General features: G+C 39.4%; 1 protein-coding gene across 3 annotated transcripts in view; it reads right to left on the bottom strand.

Moving 5' to 3' along the window:
* LOC134211365 (ubiquitin carboxyl-terminal hydrolase 47) overlaps positions 1–22,477 on the bottom strand; it is a 62,632-nt gene that overhangs the window by 3,403 nt on the left and 36,752 nt on the right. For all 3 annotated transcript variants that reach the window (XM_062688154.1, XM_062688156.1, XM_062688155.1), the window contains 8 exons: positions 15,394–15,501; positions 13,615–14,489; positions 13,262–13,547; positions 12,736–12,942; positions 12,506–12,673; positions 12,168–12,446; positions 493–940; positions 35–435 (listed from right to left, as the gene is read on the bottom strand). In XM_062688154.1, coding sequence (XP_062544138.1) covers positions 35–435; positions 493–940; positions 12,168–12,446; positions 12,506–12,673; positions 12,736–12,942; positions 13,262–13,547; positions 13,615–14,489; positions 15,394–15,501 — 2,772 coding nt within the window. The remainder of the gene's footprint in view (positions 1–34; positions 436–492; positions 941–12,167; positions 12,447–12,505; positions 12,674–12,735; positions 12,943–13,261; positions 13,548–13,614; positions 14,490–15,393; positions 15,502–22,477) is intronic.

The following is a 22,477-nucleotide window of genomic DNA, read 5'->3' as shown; positions in this document are numbered from 1 at the left end:
CATACTCGCATAACCGCACCAGCACTCCACATACCTTGATCACCTTTTCACTATCACTGCTGCTGCTACTACTGTGGCTAATCTCTTCATGTTCTCCCGTGTCGTTGTTCAGTTGTTGGTACACCAGCGGAGCCACCTTGAAATAGAAGTCATTATTCCTACATTGCGCCAGATAGGATTCCTCTTCGTCGTCATCGTCCGCGTCCTTGAAACCGTTAGTAGTTGGCGAAACACCGTTGGTGAAATGCAAATTGCTATTTTCGCCATTCAGCTTCGTATGGACGTCGTCTTCCACCAAAGTGCGGTCATTGTCACTCAAACTGCTGTCCTCGCTGTTGCTGTCGGTACCAGCCATATGCACGTCGGTTGCGTTGCCATTTATCTGCGGCAGCGCCTTCGGAACGAATGGTGGAATAGATAACTTTTTCATCGTATCTGTGGAGATGAGTTTGATTGAGTTAATTCAAACATGAACTTAAAAAAAAAGCTTACCCGAGTCCATGTTGGGAAGAACGAAGTAGATTCCAATCAAATGATCTAAGCGGAGAACAAATTGCTTGAATTTGTTTTCAAACTCCGGATCATCAGGACAGTTTACCGCCACGAATACCTTGGAGTACTCTATTATGTTCTCTTCCTTCAAGGTGGCACCGTTGTTGGACAATATTTTGCTTCCAACCTTGTAGTAATTCAATCCGAGAACGAGACTGTCCTCGTGCAATCGGAACTTGCGTGCCAGAATCTGCTTGAAGTCCAAAACCGTTTGACTTTTGCTCACCCGAATTGAGTACGGTCCATCGACGTCTCGGCTAGCTATGTCCACTCGGAAAACCTTAGTCATCAAACCGTCCAGGAGATACGGCTCGAATACTTCGTGCTCTTCCCGTGTCTCCAACAGCAGTTCACTACATCGATTTAGTTCTTGCATAATATCGTCAATCTGGACCGTGGATAGAAAGGTAAATTAAATGCTAAATAATCAAACCGTCTAAGACGAATTAAGTACTGTCCATTTAATTCCACCAGTTAATTTTCGTTATCTTTGCAGATACGTATTTCGACCACAACTGTGAGTCGTCTTCATCTGTACTTGACTCGACTTAAGTCGAGTCAAGTACAAATACGCACACTGATAACGAAAATAACGAATTAACTGGTGGAATTAAATGGACAGTACTTAATTCGTCTTAGACGGTTTAATACATTCCACTAAACGAGCTTAATATATTTTTCTACTAAATAATGTATTTCACTGAAATTATAAATTATTTCGTCAAAAACCTTTCCCTAGAAAATCATTATCCAAAGGTGCGACTTCTTGAAGAAAAACTTTCAAAAAAGAGTATTTGTACAGGATTGGACAGACCATTCTCTCGCAAAAGAGCATATACTTCTCTTTAAAAGACCGTAAGTTTTTCGTGTATGCATAGCACGTCTCTATGTATAGACTGCAATCTGGTGTTGGTTATTCGCCACTAGTTATTTATCCCGTGCTAATTAGCATCTATCTAAGCTCTTCAGATGACCTATCGCCATGGGCAAGCCATCGGGGAACGTCGGTTGGACATGATTTCAAGAACGTGAAGATTTAGGGCCAATGCCCACGTAGCGTTTTTTCAAGCTACGTGCACGCCGCGTCCACGCAAGGTACCCAGCATCAAATAGAGCAATGCACACGTATACGTGTACACGACTACATTTGATGCTGGGTACCTTGCGTGGACGCGGCGTGCACGCAGCTTGAAAAAACGCTACGTGGGCATCGGCCCTTAAATGCACCGATGAAGATCGCACTTTTCCAGAATTTCTGCAAAAGTCACACCATACCAAATTAGTTTCCACTACTACTCTGCCGTGAATCGCATATCTGTCCCATCTTTGCTGGGTTTCCTATTCAACTGTACTGCCGTGAATCGCATATTTGTCGCATATGAATAGGAAACCCAGTAAGGATGGGACAGATATGCGATTCACGGCAGTGTAACTGGTCCGATACAATTATACGCGCAGCTGAAACGTGAGTACGTTAGTTGTCCCATCTACGATGTCAAAATCATCATAGGAGATTTTAACGCTCAGGTTGGCGAAGAGAAGGAGTTTAAACAGACTATTGTATGGACAAAGTTCAGCCCCATTTATTGGAAAGTTCATGAAATTGTGGTTTTAGACTATTTTTAAGTGAAAAACAATACCAATTTTGTTAACTGCAAGCGCTTTGTTCGTTAAGTCCGATAAGACTTCAGCTTATACTTAAAACAAAAACTTGAGATAATTTTCAATTTCTGTTTCATTTTTTCTTTGTTTTGGATCTGTACGCTTTGGAAGCAAGTTGTCTTATTTCGGCTGGAGAGTGGAGATACGGGTTTAACATCAGAAGTTGAAGGTACTCTTAGCTCACCCCCTCACGTTCTTGAAATCCCTGCGTACTTTCACCCCACAGCCCCAAAGTGTATTCAGTTAATGGTTTGGACCTTGTGGAAAACCAATCGGATTGGTATTCTGCACCATGAAGTACTCTATCGAAATGGTATAATGTTCACCTGATTGAACGTATATAAGGTAATGGGATACTAGTTATTATAAAAATAATAATAATACAAATAAAATTATGTTTATCAAAATGATCAAAAAATTATCTAACTTCATATTGTCGGCGTAGCACAAACTTATAATTCGGAAGTAGGGACTTCCGAATCCATCTTTCTTCCGAAGTTTCATCTGTCAAACTAAATGATGCGTTATTTAGCGAATCAAGCGTACTTCTTCCGATGTTGGGTAATTTGCCTGTATCTCGAGAAAAATCCATCTCTAGGTACTAAAAGTCTAATAACGTTGTACCGGATAGACAATACCTCCCTTGGTGTTTATTCTAACTGTTTACAATTACACATGACAATAGTTGGTAAGAATACCTGTCAAACTGGTGCAGTGCTGCTAGTTTATCTTTTAACTTCAAAAAATCAAGAACGTATTCTTACCCCACGCGCACTTTTACTCCACTCTACTCTACTGATCTACAACTGAACAACTCGACACTAGTTCATCAAACAACAGGCAGTAGGTTCGCGCGAGTGTGGCATTTTTGCTATGCCCAATTACCCTCTTTTGTTACTCGTGAAGCTAGTATTTCCACCACTGCATGCCACACTTCGAACGCCTTTTATCATGGTTTAAGGTGATTATAGAATGAAGCCAGAAATCGGCCATTTTGTAAACCATGTGCTTTTCAAATATTTTTTCTAAGAGCACGAGATGAAAGAACCATAACACGTATGGGGCTGAAATAATGGTAGGGGCAGTAGGGGCAATATGAACATACGGGCAATATGAGCCACCCTCATTTTGAGCTTATTGACAAGTTTTAGCATGTAAAAGTTATATGATCTTTAAGAGGATGCTACACATATGCATCAACTTGAAAACCGCATTAAAATTCAATTCAAACACGAAAATACACTTGAAAATGTAAATTTTCGCTGTATACGCAAAATTATTATAAGATTTGAAGTTTATAAATAAGGCTTTGACACAAAACTGATTAAAATACAGGTAAAAAATACATCACAATCAAAAGATATATTAAAATTGAATATTGTACACATATGTTTAAATTGATACAAATCTGAATTTATCATAAAACTTTTTTTTTTCCAAAACCAGTCTATGGGGCAATATGGGCATACCTGCACAGAGCAAGATATCAGGCCTTAAAATACGAACAAGTTCAAATTTCAGTAGTCAAATACAAGAATACTATCATATATGTAAGATTCATTAAGGAAAAATTACAACAGCGCATTACTACGATTGAAACAGAAAAAATGACCATTGGCCAATTGAAATGTGGCTGTTCAAACGGTGAAGAGTGGCAAATCGGTTCAGTCCGCTGTTGTGCGGTTTTTTAATTTTATTTGGTATGGAATACTCACAACTGTTGTAGGAATATCATATTCTTCCATATTACGATACTTTTTTCGCCTAAATAAACGTTTTGGATGGGTGGCCCATACTGCCCCAAATGGTGGCTCATATTGCCCCGTATAGTCGGGAACACACATTGAAATCAATACATTTTCAAAAGTGCATTCCAACAATTTCCAAACGCATTTTCGTCATTCATCGACGTAATATGAAAGGTAACATTCTCTAGTATAAGTCAACTACATTTGAATACTGTTTTTTGAGCTTTTCAGCGCTTTTCGGAACGATTTCCTTAGGAGGCCCATATTGCCTGATCACCCCTAGATCGTTTGCTTAGTTATGCTAACAATCATAATTTGATTTTCGGCACTGTACGAAAACTATTACGCCAGATTTGGGCTTTGGAAATGTATGTAGATAAACGTGTGGTGAATTTGAAATTCACCACGGGCTTCATTCTATAATCACCTTAAGCTGCTTCGTGATATCTTCACCACCGGGACGCACAACTGCCTGTACCCTTAGAGAAGCCCCAATGTCGAGCCCTTGCACGACCAACAGCCGTGAATTCTGTCGTCAATGAAAACAACCTATGCCTTGGACCTATGCTTTGCCACTGATCAAGAACAGACCCCGTCCGTAGTTCAGGTTCCTGCTCCTCTGATAAAATCGATTGCTCATCACTCTTCTTTGCTTGTGACGATCGCACATAATGAAACGCATGATTTCAATGCTTCATAAGTACTTACTTGTACTTCATAATATGTTTCTTACAATTACAATTTTCTCAAGAGCTGGTAATCGAAGTATCGTTGAGTTATTGTCTTCATTAGATTAGGAGAGTATTTTGGAACAAGAGGATGTCGAAACTGCGGCACGAATTTTCTCAAACATTTTGACTTACGTTATTGTTCGACATGTTCCAAAGACGGTGACAGATAGAAAAACCGACTGTCCCTGACAAACAAATTCGTTACTCAAACTAAAATCATCTAAACGAGCTTTCCTACATAAGTTTACAAGGCACCGTACAGTACCGCTTAAAAATCATTACGTCACGCTCAATTACAAGGGAGTACAAGGGAGCCAATCAAAAATATTTTTTTACAATACGGGCAAGATATTCAGCGTAGGCGACGCTCTCACCCAAAACATTTTTGGAAATATGTCAATGAATAGCGAAACGAGTCTAGGTTTCCGTCCTCGATGCAGCTGACTGATGAAATAGCCTCTTCCACCAAAGAGACGTGTCGCCAAATGGGCGAAAAATTTCCCAGCGTATTTACTGACGAAACTGTGAGTGATAACCAAGCTACCCTCGCCCCAAGCTACCCAAACGCTTGGTACATTCGATGTGGGCTTGGATGCAATTTCCAAGGCTGCGTCTATTTCAGTTCAAACAATGAATCGCCTGCTTTGAGCGTGCTTACAGCGGCACATTAGGAGTTAACTTTCTGAAATCAGTATGGCGAAAGGCATCTAAGGTTCGATTTCTCAAAATTAAGCACCTTCATCAAAAAAATATTTGGTAGGCGTAGTAGCGGACACCTTCCTACATAACCGGTACCAAATAGTTTTTCATGAAACGTTTCTTATTTTGAGAAAACCCGCGTTAGATGTCTTTCGCCATACAAATTTCTGGTGGTTAACTCTTGCTGGCTATTTTGCGCATTTACTATAGCGCCTGGATGTGACAGCGGCGGGTAGAAAATCAGCCACTGCCAATAATTTATTGAACAATCCCGGTCCAGATTGGATTCCAGCATCGTTCTTGAAAAGTATCTCCTACTTACTAGTGCCGCTTCAGCGCTTATTTCGTTCGTCTTTATCCAGCGACATATTTCCATCCTGCTGGAAACCTGCACACATGTTAGTCGTGACGTTAACAATTACCGATGCATCACATCGCTGAGTGCGTTGTCAAAGCTCTTCGAGCTGATTATCATGGAATCATTGCTTTAGCATTGCAAACAACAGCTCGAGCTGAGCAGAAACGGTAGAAGGTAGAAGAAAATAGCAAAAGAATAATAAATTTTATCATTTATATATGAATAACAGAATAGCAAAATCTGATGTTAGTTTGTATGATATAGTTGCTAAAATTCTGGATTTCTGAATTCCATTTTCCAGAATGTACCATTCCCAGAAAATCAATCCCCAGAATGCACCGTTCCCCAGAAAACCATTCCCCAGAAAACAGAATATATAGATAAACATGATTTCATTTTCTTGTTTTCTTACAAACATCATCACAAGACCATAATTAAAATCATTTGTCTTGATGAGTTGGATGTGCAATGGCCATTGTGGTAATTATTAGAAACTAAAGTTTGAAATACAATGTGCCTTTTGGCATAATGACGATATGGTGCCCGCCAGAGTAAGGTTCCTGAGAGAGTAAACGCGTCAACGCGACGTCGCGCGAAAATTGCACGCAAAGGAATAACAATCAATAATAAAGAGCTGTCAAATAGTATGGACGCATCGTTTCGCATTGCATTTCGCGTCTACTCTGGCCGCACCCTAATCGCGATGTGCGATGCGACGCGACGCGACGCGACTCACGCAAAGGAATAACAATCATGATCAATGAAGTGTCAAACTGCACTGTCGCGTCACGTCGCATAGCATGGTTACGTCTATTTTGGCTTAAGCATAGCATATGCTCATGTCTATTCTGACTTCACCCCACAACAGAAAAAAAATTCTTCTTATTTTGAAGCATGCCTTGATTGAGGAATCAAATAGGGACCCACGCATTTGCCCGGAATAAGGCAATTAAGTCAATGATTCCTTCTTTTAAAACGCGCATTTGCTCAGAAAAAGGCAAATGAGTGATACATTCTTGCGACTCACACATTCGCCTGAAATACACCTTCTTTCAAATCACGCGTTTGCACGGAGTGTAGCAAACAAGTGGATGATGCCTTCTTTTGAAACATAAATTTACCCGCACTAATAAAAATCTACAGTTTCATTGAACAAAATAAAAAAAAAAAACAAATACTGCCGTTACACGCATAACTGTCCCATGTACATAGGAATGCCCGTTTACTATAAGCATTTGCCGGAAATAAGGTGAATCATAATTGAACGCTTCTAGAATAGCACATATTTGAATAAAGGTAATAAGGTGATTTTTTTCAATGACTGATTTAGGCTCACAATAATAATGCTTTCATCGAAATATTACTTTATGTGAATGAATCCTTACAACATGCCGTCGAAACCTCGGTCGAAACAGGAAGTATTGCGGCGCGCATTGTACACTTTATCAAGTGAACCAAGACCATGGGAAAAGTACATTTTAAGCCTGAAAATGTTTCGAAACTGTCATAGCATTTTCTGGTCAACTAAGCACTATTGTATGCAAAGGTAATTGTTAGGCCAAAATCACGAAGCAACTCATAAGCAGGATCAGAAGCAGTATTTCGAAATTCGATGTGGCAGAGCCTTCCAGCGGTCATGTCATACCAGCAAGACTAAGCTGCTAATATTCATTAGTCCAAGTTTGGAAACTAAGGGCATCTCTTTGTATAACATAATCTATTATATCAGATTGAACTGTACTTCTTTGTAGTCCCGAGCCGTTCTTTTTATTCCAGTTTTTAGTTGCCAAAATCTTTTTTCTTCATTGCAGGAATCTTTTTGAAGGTATGAAAAAAAATCTGGGATATGGTGCATTCTGGGGAATGGTTTTCGGGGGAATGTTTCATTCTGGGAAATGGTTTTCTGGGGAATGGTACATTCTGGGGAGTGGTTTTCTGGGGAATGGTTTTCTGGGGTATGGTTTTCTGGGGAATGTTATAGAATCGATCAAACACGTAACTACTTTTAAACTTTGCGTCATTAGTACTGGAAAATCCAGTCAGATTTTTCCTGATGAATCACGAAGCTAAATTTTGTTCAGGTCACTCTTACGTGAAAAGTATGGTGGATGAGAACCACATTTGTTTTCAGGTAAATATGAAGTGAAGATTTTTCAGAGTGTAGGATTGCGAATCGAGTGAAAATACTGACAAATATGCGTTTATAATTACTATGTTTGCAATAAAAACTGACATTGTGTTTTTCAGTTAGAAGCCAAATATACTAAATTCTTCTTCTTTCTTCTTCTATGGCTCTACATTCCAAGTGGAACTTAGCCTGCTTTGCTAGTTAGTATTTAATTGGCATGAGGAAATGTTCAATGTTAATAATTGAAAGCTTTTCTATGCCCGTCATTTCACGAGTGTTTATCTTGTTTGGCAAGTACAATGAATACACTATGCCCAGGGAATCGAGAATGTTTCTAAACCGAAAACATCCTAAATCGGACAGAGAATCAAATCTTGTGTGATCATTAAGAAAATTATTTTGAGCTTTTTAGTGGAATGTCTTCACTTGTCATAAGACGAGTTTGAACAATCCCATTTAATTCCACCACTTGATTGTACCTTGACAGATACGTATTTCGACCTCAACAATAAGGTCGTCTTCAGTGTCTCGTACTTGACTCGACACTGAAGACGACCTTACTGTTGAGGTCGAAATACGTATCTGTCAAGGTACAATTAAGTGGTGGAATTAAATGGGATTGTACAAACTCGTCTTATGAAAAGTGACGTGTGATCAGTCAAAATATTGGCCCGTATGAATAAAAAGTAGTAAAATCTACAATATGTAGTTACTACTTTGTAGTAAGGTCCACATGTAGTAAAGTTGCTTTAGTATGAATAATAAACTTTTTCGAACATAGTAGTAAATACTAATTTCGAAAATAAAAGAGTAGTATTTGCTACAAATTATATCTGTCAAAATTTGATTTGTTTATGTTGCAGTTGTTCCCTACCATATTTATTGAAAGTTCAAATTCAAATTAAGTAAAAAAGCCTAGCATGAGGGAAATTTTGATTCTGGGGCCAAGAATCTTGATATTTTTCATCGCATTGCTTGAGTTCGGGAATTGAATCCAACGGTCAGTTTTTTCGGCAATTTTCCGACACACTGACGCTTGCTCTGGTATATGTATTACATTCACGCGTTTTTTAAACGTAATTAATTTTTACGCTACTATTTAAAATTTGGGATCTTTGTAGATTCGATTATAGTTGAAGTAATTTTGACCGTGGTTTTTGGAATCTGCTGTTTTGTTACACGGATGTATAGATCGCATTAGCCGTTCGCCGCTTCTCCTCGTGATTCGATTCAGTTAACAAATGTTTCTTCCAACATTTTACGTCCATTTCCAAAAATCGATACACTTAAGTCGGTTTTTAAGTGGGGGACGTACCATTTCTCCCGATCATTTTAAACAACCACGTAAAAAAACTTCAAGAAAATCCGTATAAAAACCCGCGTATGTCCCAAAATTTCGAAAATAATTCGTCGCATAAAAACGACCGGCGTAAAAAAACTAGTAAAAACCGACCCCATCGTATAAACATTGATTAATAACACTAATCGTATCGTTAATTTAATTTGCGGTGGTTATTTCAATTCGTAAACACCTTTTACCAAATTTAAATCCAGGCGATGGAATAACTTTGTAGCAAGCTCCTGAGCAGACTACAAATAATTTGTAGTATTTACTGCTTTTATTCATACCAACTGCCAAACAAGTTCCAACAAAAGTAGTATGTTCGAAAATTGTAGTAAAGTAAACGTGCTTTTATTCATACCGTTTTGCTACAAAAGTAGTAAATACATGCCATTAGCTTATACAACAGATTTTTCATGTGAATGTTAAAATTTATATTGGTAATATTAAGATATTGATATTAACATCACATCTTCAGGGGCTCCTCACAAGCTATACATTATAGTCAGGCACTTTAGAACGTCCATGTAGTCACTTGTTCACACTTGAAATCTGCCTCGACCGAGTTGGCAGAACGCGCCTTCACCGTTTCTGAACCAAAGGGCAAAGAATTAGCGATTAGCATTTTACCTTGAACGGATTTTCAACCCTACTACTTTTTGTAGTTTTGTTGTAAAACCGAGACAGCACTGTTTTATTAGCTTCCTGTTGTACATATTATAACAGGTGCAACGCTGAAAATTTATCGTATATCGAGAAGATTTACAAAATGGTATATCTATTGGTAAGCTGGAAGTATTGAGAAGATTCGATTTGATCCGGCGAAACTATTACCATTTTCCGATTTTCTCACAACAAGTTGCATTCGATGGGAAACAAAGCTTAGTTGATTGCTAATGAAGTGCGTTGAAAAGCTATGAAGAAAATTGTGTACCAATGAATCGCGTGTTTTGAGCGTGCTTACAGCGGCACACTAGGAGTAAACTTTCTGAAACCAGTATGACGAAAGGTATCTAAGGTTCGATTTCTCAAAATTAAGCACCTTAATCGAAAAAATATTTGGTAGGCGTAGTAGCGGACACCATCCTTCATAACTGGTACCAAATAGCTTTTCATGAAAAGTTTCTAATTTTGAGAAAGCCCGCGTTAGATGTCTTTCGGTAGAAAATCAGCCAGTGCTAATAATTCATTGAATAGGAGGTCGTCAGTTGCATTCTAGCAAAAATTCCGCTTGAGGCCCTTTCAAAACATTTCAACAACAGCCACTACATCACCCAGGCTATAGACATCCCTATCTAACTCCCTTAGCCTAAAAATAGCCACCATGTCCCGGGCACAGTGTGCAGATAGACCGCTGTCAGTTGCATGAGATGTCAACAATCGTCAACAACACCAATGATTGTAGCTTGATAATTAAAAATTATCCACAACAATAAAAGAGCAAGATTTATTTTTAAATTCTGCTCAAGCTTTTCACGGTGAAATAAAAGACAAATTGGTGTTCTCCATGTAAGTAAAATCAAAATTGATCATGTAGATAAGTTTTGAATCAATTAAACTCATTAGTCATATTTAATGAATATTCCCGATTAAAGTTGCATATTGAAGAAAGCTGAATTTGGATGTTTTATGATGTTAAGCTTTTTTAGATTTGACGTACGTTGCTCGGCGTTGGTGTTGGTGTTGGCTACGCTAAACATGAGCTCTTAGCATAGGCCTGACAACACCTGATGGTAAAATTGCAATATTTCCATTATCAGGCGACAGGTGGTGTTGCTGCGTGTTCGTATAAATGTAATATTGCATATACAGTAGGGTGGCTCAAATTACTATGGGAAAAACTTTTTTCAATTTTTTTGATGGGCTCTTATTCGGTTCTATTTGATGCCCTGATGCTCTGGACAAAATTTCAGCCAAATCGGTCAACGTTTGGGCGGTGCTAAACTCGTTGGAAGTTTATATGGAAAAATGTATGCAGAAACATCCAAAAACAGTAAATTGCAGCGGGACTACACAACTTACGATGAAGATCTATGATACTCATTCAGATCTTGGAGAATTTAATACAGAATGTTATGCAGAAAACCGCGAGAAGATTCGAGTTCGCCCGGCTAAGTTATTAGCATTTCTTTGCAGTGGGGTTTGAGCAAATTTCGTTTCTTTTACCTTTGAAAAGAAATAAATTCACCCCTACAACACTCCAGTAAAATGCTAATATCTTTGCGTAATAAACTCTAATCTTCTCGCGGTTTTTAGCATAATATTCTGTATTTTATTTTACAAGAACTGAATAAGTATCATGGTTCTTGATCGTAAATTGTGCCGTCCAACTGCAAATCACTGTTTTTGGATGTTTCTGCATACATTTTTCCATATAAACTTCCAACGAGTTTAGCACTGCTCAAACGTTGACCGATTTGGCTGAAATTTTGTCCAGAGCATCAGGGCATCAAATAGAACCGAATAAGAGGGCGGCCCATCAAGAAAATGGAAAAAGTGTTTTTTGAGCCACCCTAATATACACTAGTGACATCTGCTGTTCGATATCGTAAGCTTTCAATGTTTCTTCCACACACACGAGGTGGAGAACAGTCTTGTAGAAATTGAAAGTATACAGCTAGAATTTAGTATGGAGGTACAATGAAATCTCTTTTATTGTTTAGAACTGTAAAACAAGTCGTGGGTACAAAAAATCTAAAAATTATTTGTTGCTTTTTGACCTAGCTTTCATATTGATGTGATGCGTAGTTGATGAGAACGGATGATTTGTCCATACAAGGAAATTCATTTTACTTTAAATGTTGTGGCGCCATCTCGTTCAAACAGCACCTTTGTCTTTGCCTTAATAAACAAAAATGTCTTGGGGTCCTCTTTGGCCGTACGGTAAGGTTAAGAAATTTAGGTTTTTGACGAAATCTGGGCATGCCATAAAATTAAAATACTTTACCCTGTGTTCCTCCTGCCCTTCGAAGCTCTTCTCGATCCAGTCAGTTTTTCGATCATAGCCTACGAGACGGCACCGCTCCATCGGCACAAGACCTTTCACATGCAGCACTCGGTACGCTTCCTCCAGTGTTTCCGTCAATGTGTTTTCATTGAGGAGGTACATTTTGTAACTCTTGACGGCCAGCGTGCGGGGGTTACTGAAATACACCTTGACTGTCACAGCGTCGGTGTCCACCTTGTTGCGACATCCATCCGAATCTCGAATTTTGATGGCCAGTTTCTGAAATTTGCAGTTGTATAAATAGTTGTCAACTAAGCAAAACGAATAGTAGACTTTACTTTGATGTGTTCCGGGAAGTCTTCTTCCTTAATGGGAGAAGTGTTTTTGGACGAATCGACCTGTCGGTACATCAACATGTAAGCGTTGGTGCTGGAACTGTACGCTCCGGAGTAATATGTCTTCGAAGAATTGCCCCCAAAGGATTTCTGGATATCGTCTTGTGTGATCTATTGAGAAAAACACAGATCGTTACCTGCGAAGAATAAGTTACAAATGCAACGAATATTACCGGTGAAACTGTTTGATCATTGAACGAGTACCACTTGCTGCTGTTGAAATCCTTAATGTAGGCGTAGTAGTGGCCTCCGGAAGCACTGCCCGAGTGGATCATGATGGCGAACAAATCATACACGTACGGGCCAGGTGCGTTGAAGTTGCTCGCCGATGGAGATTTGCTATCACCATTTAGGTCCATATCGATTCCTTCGTCGTCTTCCTAAAATTAACGGAAAAATATTTTCCAAATTAAAACTTATGGTGATATAAAGTAAATTTTTGGATCCTGGCGCGTCTTTCCTTAAGAACAAAAATGTCATATAAAAATAGGAAAGGGGGAAAAATATGAGCTTATCAAAAATAGAAAAATTTGTATCGCCAACAACGTAATCAGTGGTGAGAAGGTTGAAAGATTTAAGAAAAATAGTGAAAGTCATATTTAAATTGTCGCAAAGATATAAGATGATTGCCGCTATTGGAGAAGCGTCGGAAATCATTTAGATAGTTTTACGACATTCATAGGGGGATGGCACATTTACCTGATTCATGAATTGATCATTCGGCGTGGTAGTAGTGGACGACACGGACGTTCCGTTCTGGAAGGATGAATCCTCTTCAAGGGCGGACCCACTATCCGTGGTGCTGCACTCATCGTAGGTCTTCATAAAGTTTTCGGCTGTTTCCATGTGCATGCCCGGCAGAACAGACCCAGTTCCATTTATAGTAATGGCGGAATCAGCAGCTGCCACCGTTGCACATTTATCGACACCAATTGTTGTACTGTTGACAAAGTTATTCAAATTCAACGCCTGTGGGAAGGTGACTCTATAATAAAAACAATAACTTATTAGTAACACGCTCATCTTTTTTTCAATGCTAATCAAAAACATACTTATCATTCAACTTGATTCGGTGGAACGTCTGATAGTCAAAGTCGAATCGCTTCAAATGCAACGTCAGAATATACGGAAACTTGGTGAATTTGAGTCCCTTGTGAGCATCGCACTTTTTGTTACAAGTTTCACAGTGATACTGATTGTTTCCTTCCAGGATTTCCGGCTGCACGAACGCCCTCAATGCATCTTCGATGGTTTCGTATGCTTCGGTACTTCCGAATGGCCGTACTGGCAGCGGAATATCGAGAAACTTATCTTCTCGCTGCTTTTCCGTGTTGCAATCCAAGCATTTGACGTAATCGATCATTTTACCTTCGTACAATCGATTGATCAAATCAGCCTGTTTGGTTTTCTTGAATTTTTGCTCCAAAGCATCGAACATCACACGACACAGCTCTTGGATGTCGTGCTGTTGCCACCCCTCGGCTGAATCCCAACCGAAACTCCGCGTTAGGTCAGTAGTTTCAACTGACGATTTGGGCGAGGTTTGCAGGTTGACAAACAGCTTCTGCAACTGGTAGGGAATAGATTTGACTTCATCCTTCCCGTCGAACTCCCAGTTGTATAGAGCGTTCCGAAACTCTGGAGTCATAAACAGTGCCTGCAGCAAACTGTTCAGATAGCATGTCATAGCCTGGTTCACCAGACCGCGGTAGTTGGCGGACGACGACTGTGAATGCTCATCGGTATATCGTCGCAATCGAGACGATTTAATCGCATAAGATTCGCTTGTGTCCGGTATGCCATATAGTGCTGGCGCCGGCAGGGGTGGTGGTGCCGGCATACTGTGGTTCGATGACTCAACGGGACTCGCCGAAGCGCCCAGGCCCAGCTCGTCGTCGGAGGACATATCTGTTTGGACTGTGATAGCCTGTAAATAAAACTCGAAGATGTTACTTTCCATGTATGAAACTCTACGTTAGGGTGAACCAAAAAAAAACATTGAAAAATAAATATAAAATATTTTAGATAACATTTTTTTTTTTGGTTAATTTTCTAAACCTTGCAGGTACAATACTGCTGATCTTTAATTTCAATAAGGAACAAATATTTCTTCTTATGTGCTACCGTCGTAGAGGGTGACAAAGGGATACTGTTTCAATTACATATAATGATAGAACAGATTAAATGTATCTGAGAGCAAGAAAACTAAATTATAAGAGACCTTTTTGAACAATTTTGTTATCCGACCTCCAGACTGTCGGTGAGAGCCTACCCGATGTGCTTTACTTCCAAACCCTAAAGTAATATTTGTTCAACGAACATTCGCTCTTTTGAGATAGAAATTCACAGCTGGTTTGCCGAAGATGACCGATGGCGATCGAATGTGACATCACGTCTGGCATACTCAGTACATTTTTCATAACAGACGTGACGTTTCACTTGGCCCACCCACTGTGGGTGGCAATGTTTACGTTATTTTTTCGACTAATACAGTACAGACTTGAGCACTTTGGCCACACCTTTACTGAAGTACATCGACACTGACCATAGAACCACCAATGACCCATTATCACCCCGATGATGGTACTGGATGTAGGAGCTTCTAATTTTATTATTTTATCGATAAAACTTTGAAATCTAACTATCAAATAATTTAATTTGGCTACGAAATTTCAAGGGAAAGGAGATAGAAAAAAAAAGTTTTTGTCTAATGTGTTTAAAAACCTAAAACCAATTGCAAATAGAAACATTCATGACGATTTAACAAAAAAAAAGTGTTACAATAATTTAGTCTACATTGGGATTAATGTGACACCCTAAGTTATACTTACCGAAGTTGAATAATCTTCCCCTTTGGGATGAATATGAAAAGTATTCGTCTTGCCTAGCACAATTCCTACATCGGTTATTTTTTTGTGCTTTTTATCATGCAAAGAAAGCTGCAACAAAAATGATAGAATAAAGCAAAATTAGTTATATGGGTTTTCCTAAATAGGTTATTTGAAAAATTCTGTCGCACACCAAAAATTAAGGCTAATTTTTCATCACACCCTCTCTTTTTCTAATATTAGCGCTCGTGCGGGTGGTAAATTTTACCAACCAGCGCGCTACGAACCTACTCATGACAGCTGTTTTCCACTGAACCGATCCGAACACGCCCAACAGCACCGCTATATACCAGTTTGTCATGGACTGACCGAGTTGTTTATATGACATGATCAAAGAACCTATCGGGAACGATTTGAAAGGGAGATCATCGACTACTTATAATATGGAGGATATCAATATATCATTTTGGGAATAACGCAGAAACGTTGACCAGGGTTTACAACAAGTGTAATCAAATTAACAAGATGATGTTAGACAAAAGCAAACAGATTACATATATACATTTTATGCGATAAGATGTTCAAACCCAGTCATCGTTTCGGAACCCCTTCATGCCTCATTTATCTATCGTTTTCATTCCATTCGATCCATAGCCGCAAATCGACAAAGGATCTGCGAATCATCTTCTATCTCCATTCTCCATCTGATTCATTTCCAGTTGACCTGACAGTTGAAATATTATTGCCGAGAACCATTCGAGTTATTTCTTAATGTTGTATAATACAAGACAGATGCCGTTATTCTTTTGTTTGATTGTTAAATCAAATTAAAACGAAACATCTTTACGGATTTATACGAGCATAGTTACTCGTCAAAATCCGAGAAGACCATTCCAGAGCAGTGATAGGAAAAAATGTCATGGGATTCTTATTACTAATTCGCAAGTAACTTTTAGTTTTTTACAATTCGGACTTTTTGATTAACATGTAATGCTCAAAGAATCCTAGAACTTTGTCAAACAGCATGTAAAGCATGACATTAATATCATTTTACACTAATTCAGCTCTCACGCCGCCTATTTCAGATTTGGATCAATGCAATATTAAATAACCCAACTTAACTCACCGAGTAGTGATACTGCCTTTCTCGCATTTAGCCAAGATACTAATCTTATATGGTGCTAATATGGTTCAATGTACCATTTTGTCATAACTTTTTAACGCAACGGTTGATCATTATCAAATTTAATAGTGATCAACTAGGCTTTGTCCTCTGTCGAACGAAACTTGTTGCGAGAAAATCGGTTAACGATTACATTATGAAAAGCTCTCTAATGTTTTTCTTAGCTCTTGTGCTCGTCGAGCTGAGTCGATTGGTAGGGAAGGACGTTCGGTTGTGGGCAGCCTTTTGAATTTTGTCCATAACTTTGGTTCTAGTTGGTATTGTGTCTACATTTTTTTACCAATGGAAAGCTAGACGTAAAACATTACTGCGGTTCTGATTGTATTGGTTGTGAAGGATTCTGCAATGACATTTTTCACGCTGCGTGTGTTAATTTGAGCCATGAAGACCTGATCCAATATCGCCGAAAATCAAATTTCTGGTGGTTGTGCACACCTTGTATAAATACGATTCGCAAGTCTCGTAATGATCGCTGTAATTCCTCTGCGACATTGGAAGTCCAACCGCGAAAACCGAGTACGGACGAGATCACTAGTATTGATAAATAATTAGCTGAGATAAAGCAACAGATTGCTAATATTAACCAATCTTTTGTGCATGTCACTGATGCTCACATCGGAAAGAGTGAAATGTCGGATCCCAATGGAAACCTTCCTCTTGCAGAATCATCACTATTGTGTACAACAGAAATTCTACAAGGCACAAACACCGTAGAGAAGAGATCTCCAAACGATCTTTTCAGGTTGTTTTTTACGAGAGTAAAAAATTGCGTAACTGAGCGACAAATACTGCAACTAGTCGCTGATGCTCTGGGTACCAATGATGTTTCAATCAAACTACTTGTACCTGCTTGGAAGGATGTATCATCAATGCCATATGTATCGTTCAAGATTGGAGTAAATATTCGCCTCAAAGAGATTGCACTTCGTTCATCGACTTGGCCAACTGGACTATGCTACAGAGAATTTCGTGATACTGTATGGGACCCACTAGGATAAAACGATGATTTGCAATACCTAGCTTTTTATTTTTGTAGCGTGTTGTTAGAGCTTCTTGATGTAATTCCGATTGTTCATAATGTTTTCATGTGTATATTATTCGTAAAATCTAGATTAATTACCATTCAATTAGACCAATTGTTGTCCGTTGAATTAACAAATAAATAAATATACCGTTGATCAGCTACTGTCTTGTTGACGTTGATGACTAAACCTACCTGTCGACGAATCCACGAAATGCGCAGGCGATAAGGAAGTGATGATTAGACGCGACATTGGAACAACGTTTATTCCGTACATTAAGAAGGTTCCGTTTCCATATTCGACTGACGCAGATGTTGTCGATTTGATTTTCTGTGAAGACGTCACGGGAGACCCACGTGATCTTGTAAATTGGTTGATGGGAGATGTTTCCCCGATCACCATGTCGCTGTTACCAAAGAATTATGCGAACAGCTCTCCGTTTTCGCTCATTTCGGGACTGATTTGCGGTTTGGGCGTAACTTATTTTGTAAACAAACATTGCTTCATGAATTCCCGAGAATGCAAGCGTTTTCATCCTAAACTAATTCCCTTATCTGGTAGAGGAAAGCTTAATCTATCGGATCCATAGCGTGGTTTCCTCATGAAATGCTTGTTTTAGCAGGAATTCGCCTTCCAATGTTTGTTTACAAAATACCCATTTATCCGAGACCACGGCGTCCCATAGCGTGCTCATGGCTGGAGTTGTCGAAGCCGATCTTCGCATCGAAGTCGCCCGTGCAGATCTTTATATCGAATTCTATCTACGATCGCATTGAGTTGGCCTTTACCTGCGGCCCGCAGAATTATACAAATAATGAAGCAAATTTAAAGGAACTAAAGGTTGACCCATAGGTGAAAATAATGTTGTCATACTGCTCCGTAATAGGAATGCTTTAATTTTTCAAAATAAGTTAGGCTTTGGCGATATTGAACTGAAGCTATGCTAGATTATAACCTCAAAAAATACGATGATTATGGATCCTGTTTATAATACCATTTGAATTCTTTTCAGAATCGCAAACAGATTCTGTTCAGAACCTTCAAACAGAATAATAAATGGCCTTTTTCAAAATTTTAAACAAACCCCTGCTCCAAATCTCGACCGGAATTCTGTTCAGAATCCCGAACGGATTCTGTTTAAAATTGCGATCGGATTTTGTTTAGCGTCCCTAACGGATTCTTTTCAGAATCTCAAACGGATTCTGTTCAGAATCAAACGGAATTCCAGACGGATTCTGTTCAGAATTTCAGATGGATTCTGTTTATTATGTTCGAGTTTTGCTTACAATCCCAATAAAGTTTTTCTCAGTGAACAATCAACCTCGAGCATAAAAAATAAGATCGAAATCACAGAATCGGTCGGCATATGATCATTTGGAAAAACAGTCTACAATGTTTTCTGTAATCTGTAATGTAATAAATCTGTAATCTGTAATAAATTCTGTAATATGCAATATGAACTGAAAAACAAATGTTGCAAATACACTGCCGCCCGCTACAAAAGCTCAAAATTTTTGTGCGGCCCTTTATAGTAAGCATGCTGCGGACCACTGCACAGTGGCGGAGAGCCGGACAAAAACTCAAAATTTTTCGTCCTAAGGTTCTAAACTCTCAAACGTTTTTCAAAAACTTCTATATATTTTTTTTTGAGAGCAGAAAATCAAATTTATCAAACACTGACACCTAACATTTTTCCTTTATTTCTAGAATTTTGATGAGAATTGCAAAATTTCACTCAGACTTCAATATTTTAAAGATATTATCTTAACCTAGTAAAAATTTCAAAATCTTTGCCAAGTTTTTAAGGTTCTATTACTTTTCCTTGGTATTATATTATTAACTACGATGCTTCGGAACTTTGTTGTTATTTGTGCATTGTTGGCACGACGAAACTGCCCAGTCGACAATACTTTCTGAACTAAACCTGGAATCGAACCCAGCCTCCTTCATCATGGTCTTGCATCAGAAGACTAAAAGCTTCAAGAACCGTTTTATTTTTCTAAAACACCGAACATCTTTAATTTTTACCCTTTCTGTGGAAGTACCAAGGTTGAAAATTGATAAGTCGATGAACGAAAATTCGTCAGAAGCCCACAATTATGTTTTTGAAAATTCAATCAAATTGAATGGTTAAGTTTGATAAAAGCCCAATGAAAATCAATTACTCACTTTTACATTTGAGCTTACCGGTAAATTAAAAAAAAAACTAGGGGATACCTCAAGCTTTGTCATGGTCTGAAGGGGAAAAGGGTTGTGTTTGCCGCTTTCACCTTTGGTTTCCTCACTACCGTTTGCCAGGGACCGTCCGACCGCTGGTTGTCTTGGTCGGGTTGGCTTCCCACCTCCTCCGGTGGCCGACTGGCTCGCTTCGCACTTGCTTTCTTCTACGCAGTTCGTACATGTTTGCAGCTTCCGTGGGCCCGCTCTCCTGATTTGCGCTCTCCCGACGCCTTTTTGCGTTCTGTTTATGGCGCTTAATGCCAGGCGAGTCCCTGGCTCCTTTCTGCCGCTCTGTCGCTGAGTGCAAAGTCTAACGCCTCATGTGCCATGTTTGTGGTACTATGGAAGGAGAAGGAAGCAGTCTGTGTGCTTTTCTCCGCTATACCACAGCTTTCCAGCCTAGCCGCAAGCACTTCCTGTTCCTTCTTTGCATCAAGAACCAAATTGCGAAGCTTGAGCAAGTTCAGCTTCAGATCCTTCGACATATTGCCCCGTTCATTGGTGAAGTCGATAAGGTCATCAAGTTGCACCATGACTACGGTCAAGCTTGGCAGGACGCCACTCGACCCTATCTCCACTATATTGTGCTGCTGCTTGTCAACTATTGGCATATCGTTATCGCTCTCCACAACAACTACTTCGCTACTCGTGACCTTCTGCTCCATCTCTCTCGCACCCGATGCTTTGGATGGAGATCTCTCCAAGCCTTTCCTTGCGAAGGGGTTCACTTCCGTTGCTTTGTTGGTTAGTTTAGCTTCATTCATGTTTGTTGGGTCCCCCTTAGGGCTGCCCTCGAACCCAACTGGAATAGTCACCTTCTTGATCCCACGGTCATATTTGCTGATGCAGTGAGGCCATGCAGGGATTGACACCTCGGTGTTCAAAGCCGGATCGGCGTAAGCCAGGAAGAAATCAATTGGTCCTACTTCCATCTGGTTGGTTAAGCCAGACGGCTTGATTGGGACGGCGTGTCCCAAGGCCTGCCACGGTTTTACGGGACGGAAGGCAGCAGCTGTGACATTAGCCCACCCCCCATTTCAAGACGGTGTCACCCGGCTTTACTCAAAGAGTGGAATGACACAACTGTCAGCTCTAGATTCGTTGTATATCTCGATTTCCGCTCGTGCCCGTTGTCGATGCTCCTAGGCTGGGCTAGTGTGCTTTGAGCGGCGCACGGTCGCTTTGATAGGGCCTGCTTATGGATACATGCAGCTTTGGATAGAGGTTTAACAGAGGCCACTGTCAAACTCCACCACATCCTAGACAGGCCCCCTAGCTCGCAGTGGTCATGGGAAGGGGTCGTCAAGCCCTTGGACATAAGTCCCTGCTGCCGTCTATCTCTGTGAATCTTGCTCACAAAACGAGAAGTAGGCAATGCAAAATACTCGCGAACACTTGTTTTGCCTTTTTATTGCCTATTTACTACTGATTTTCGTGAAGCCCATATTTTTTTTTAATTTAACATAATATATTATATATTGAATGAGCTAGTTCCACAATTTATTGATTGTAGCTTGTAAATTTAAATTTTGGTGTCTTGTTGAAGTTCATTCCGTAAAGTGTTTCCCGAACAAATATGTATGGGAAAATGAAATTTAGCTAAACTTTTTTGGGAAAGATTCGAAAATATCTGGTATTATGTATTAAAATCATTTTTTTTGTCTACTTTACGGTGGTTAGTGTGGTGAATTGCGCATAGCTGCGCCTATGCGGGAAATTGACTAGCGCAATGTTAGAATGAGCTTGGCTTGCGGAAGCCCTTGGATGACATAAAGTTTGTCGGATAACCATTTTAACCTCAAAAAGAATTCAACGTTTCTAAATTAGTTTGTGGTGAAGTTTTGAACGCAATCTCAGGTTTTGTCCGGGATTTGTATGAGGGCCCGCCACTGTGCACTGTCCTAAATGTTTGTTTAACGCATTTTAAACACCATGTGATTTTCCTTTGAATTATTTAATATATTTTGAAACATGCTGCATAGATTTTGGTGGCAATTTTAAGTCACACAATCAAAAATACGAGCCTAAAAAATATGTAAAAACAAAATCCTTCGCACTCTTCCAAGAGTTCAGAGCAATTCCTCCCGCAAGAATTTTGGAATATCCCTCCCCCAGCAATTCAGAGAAGCTTTTCCCTCAGAAAATCCTCTTCCGAGGATCCTGGTGATTTGCTCCCCCGCCTAGATATTCTGGACAATTCTTCTTACAATAATTCTGGGGAGTTTCTTCCTCTCGAATTAAAAGGAAATTCTCTTCTCCTCCGAAACTTTTTTGGGGATTTCCTTATTTATGAATTCTGAAAAACACCGCAGAATTCATGGAGAAATTTCATAAAGTTATTTTAAGAATTTTGGGAAGTTTCAGGAAATTCTTACAAGATCTCCAGGAATGTCTGTTTTTCTTTGTTGGTATTATTCTCCCACTGAAACATTGTTCGTCACGATTTAAAAAGAAGAAGAAACAGAAGTACAGAAAATGTAATAAAAAGGATTAGAGCAGTCTCCGGGCCATCCAATTCCAAATGAACTACTTTCCTTGGTGCTTGTCAATCTGACCATAAAAAGTGACCATGTTTTTGAAAAGTGATCTACAAGCAGGTCTGATCGCGAGTAATTGCTCAGAATGGATGAATTCTACGTCGCTCCGTTGTACCTAATAATAT

This window comes from Armigeres subalbatus, chromosome 2 (genome assembly GCF_024139115.2).
Source record: "Armigeres subalbatus isolate Guangzhou_Male chromosome 2, GZ_Asu_2, whole genome shotgun sequence".
NCBI classification, from domain to species: domain Eukaryota; kingdom Metazoa; phylum Arthropoda; class Insecta; order Diptera; family Culicidae; genus Armigeres; species Armigeres subalbatus.
Note: the sequence above shows the minus strand (reverse complement) of the source record. Positions and strands in the feature narration are given on the sequence as shown.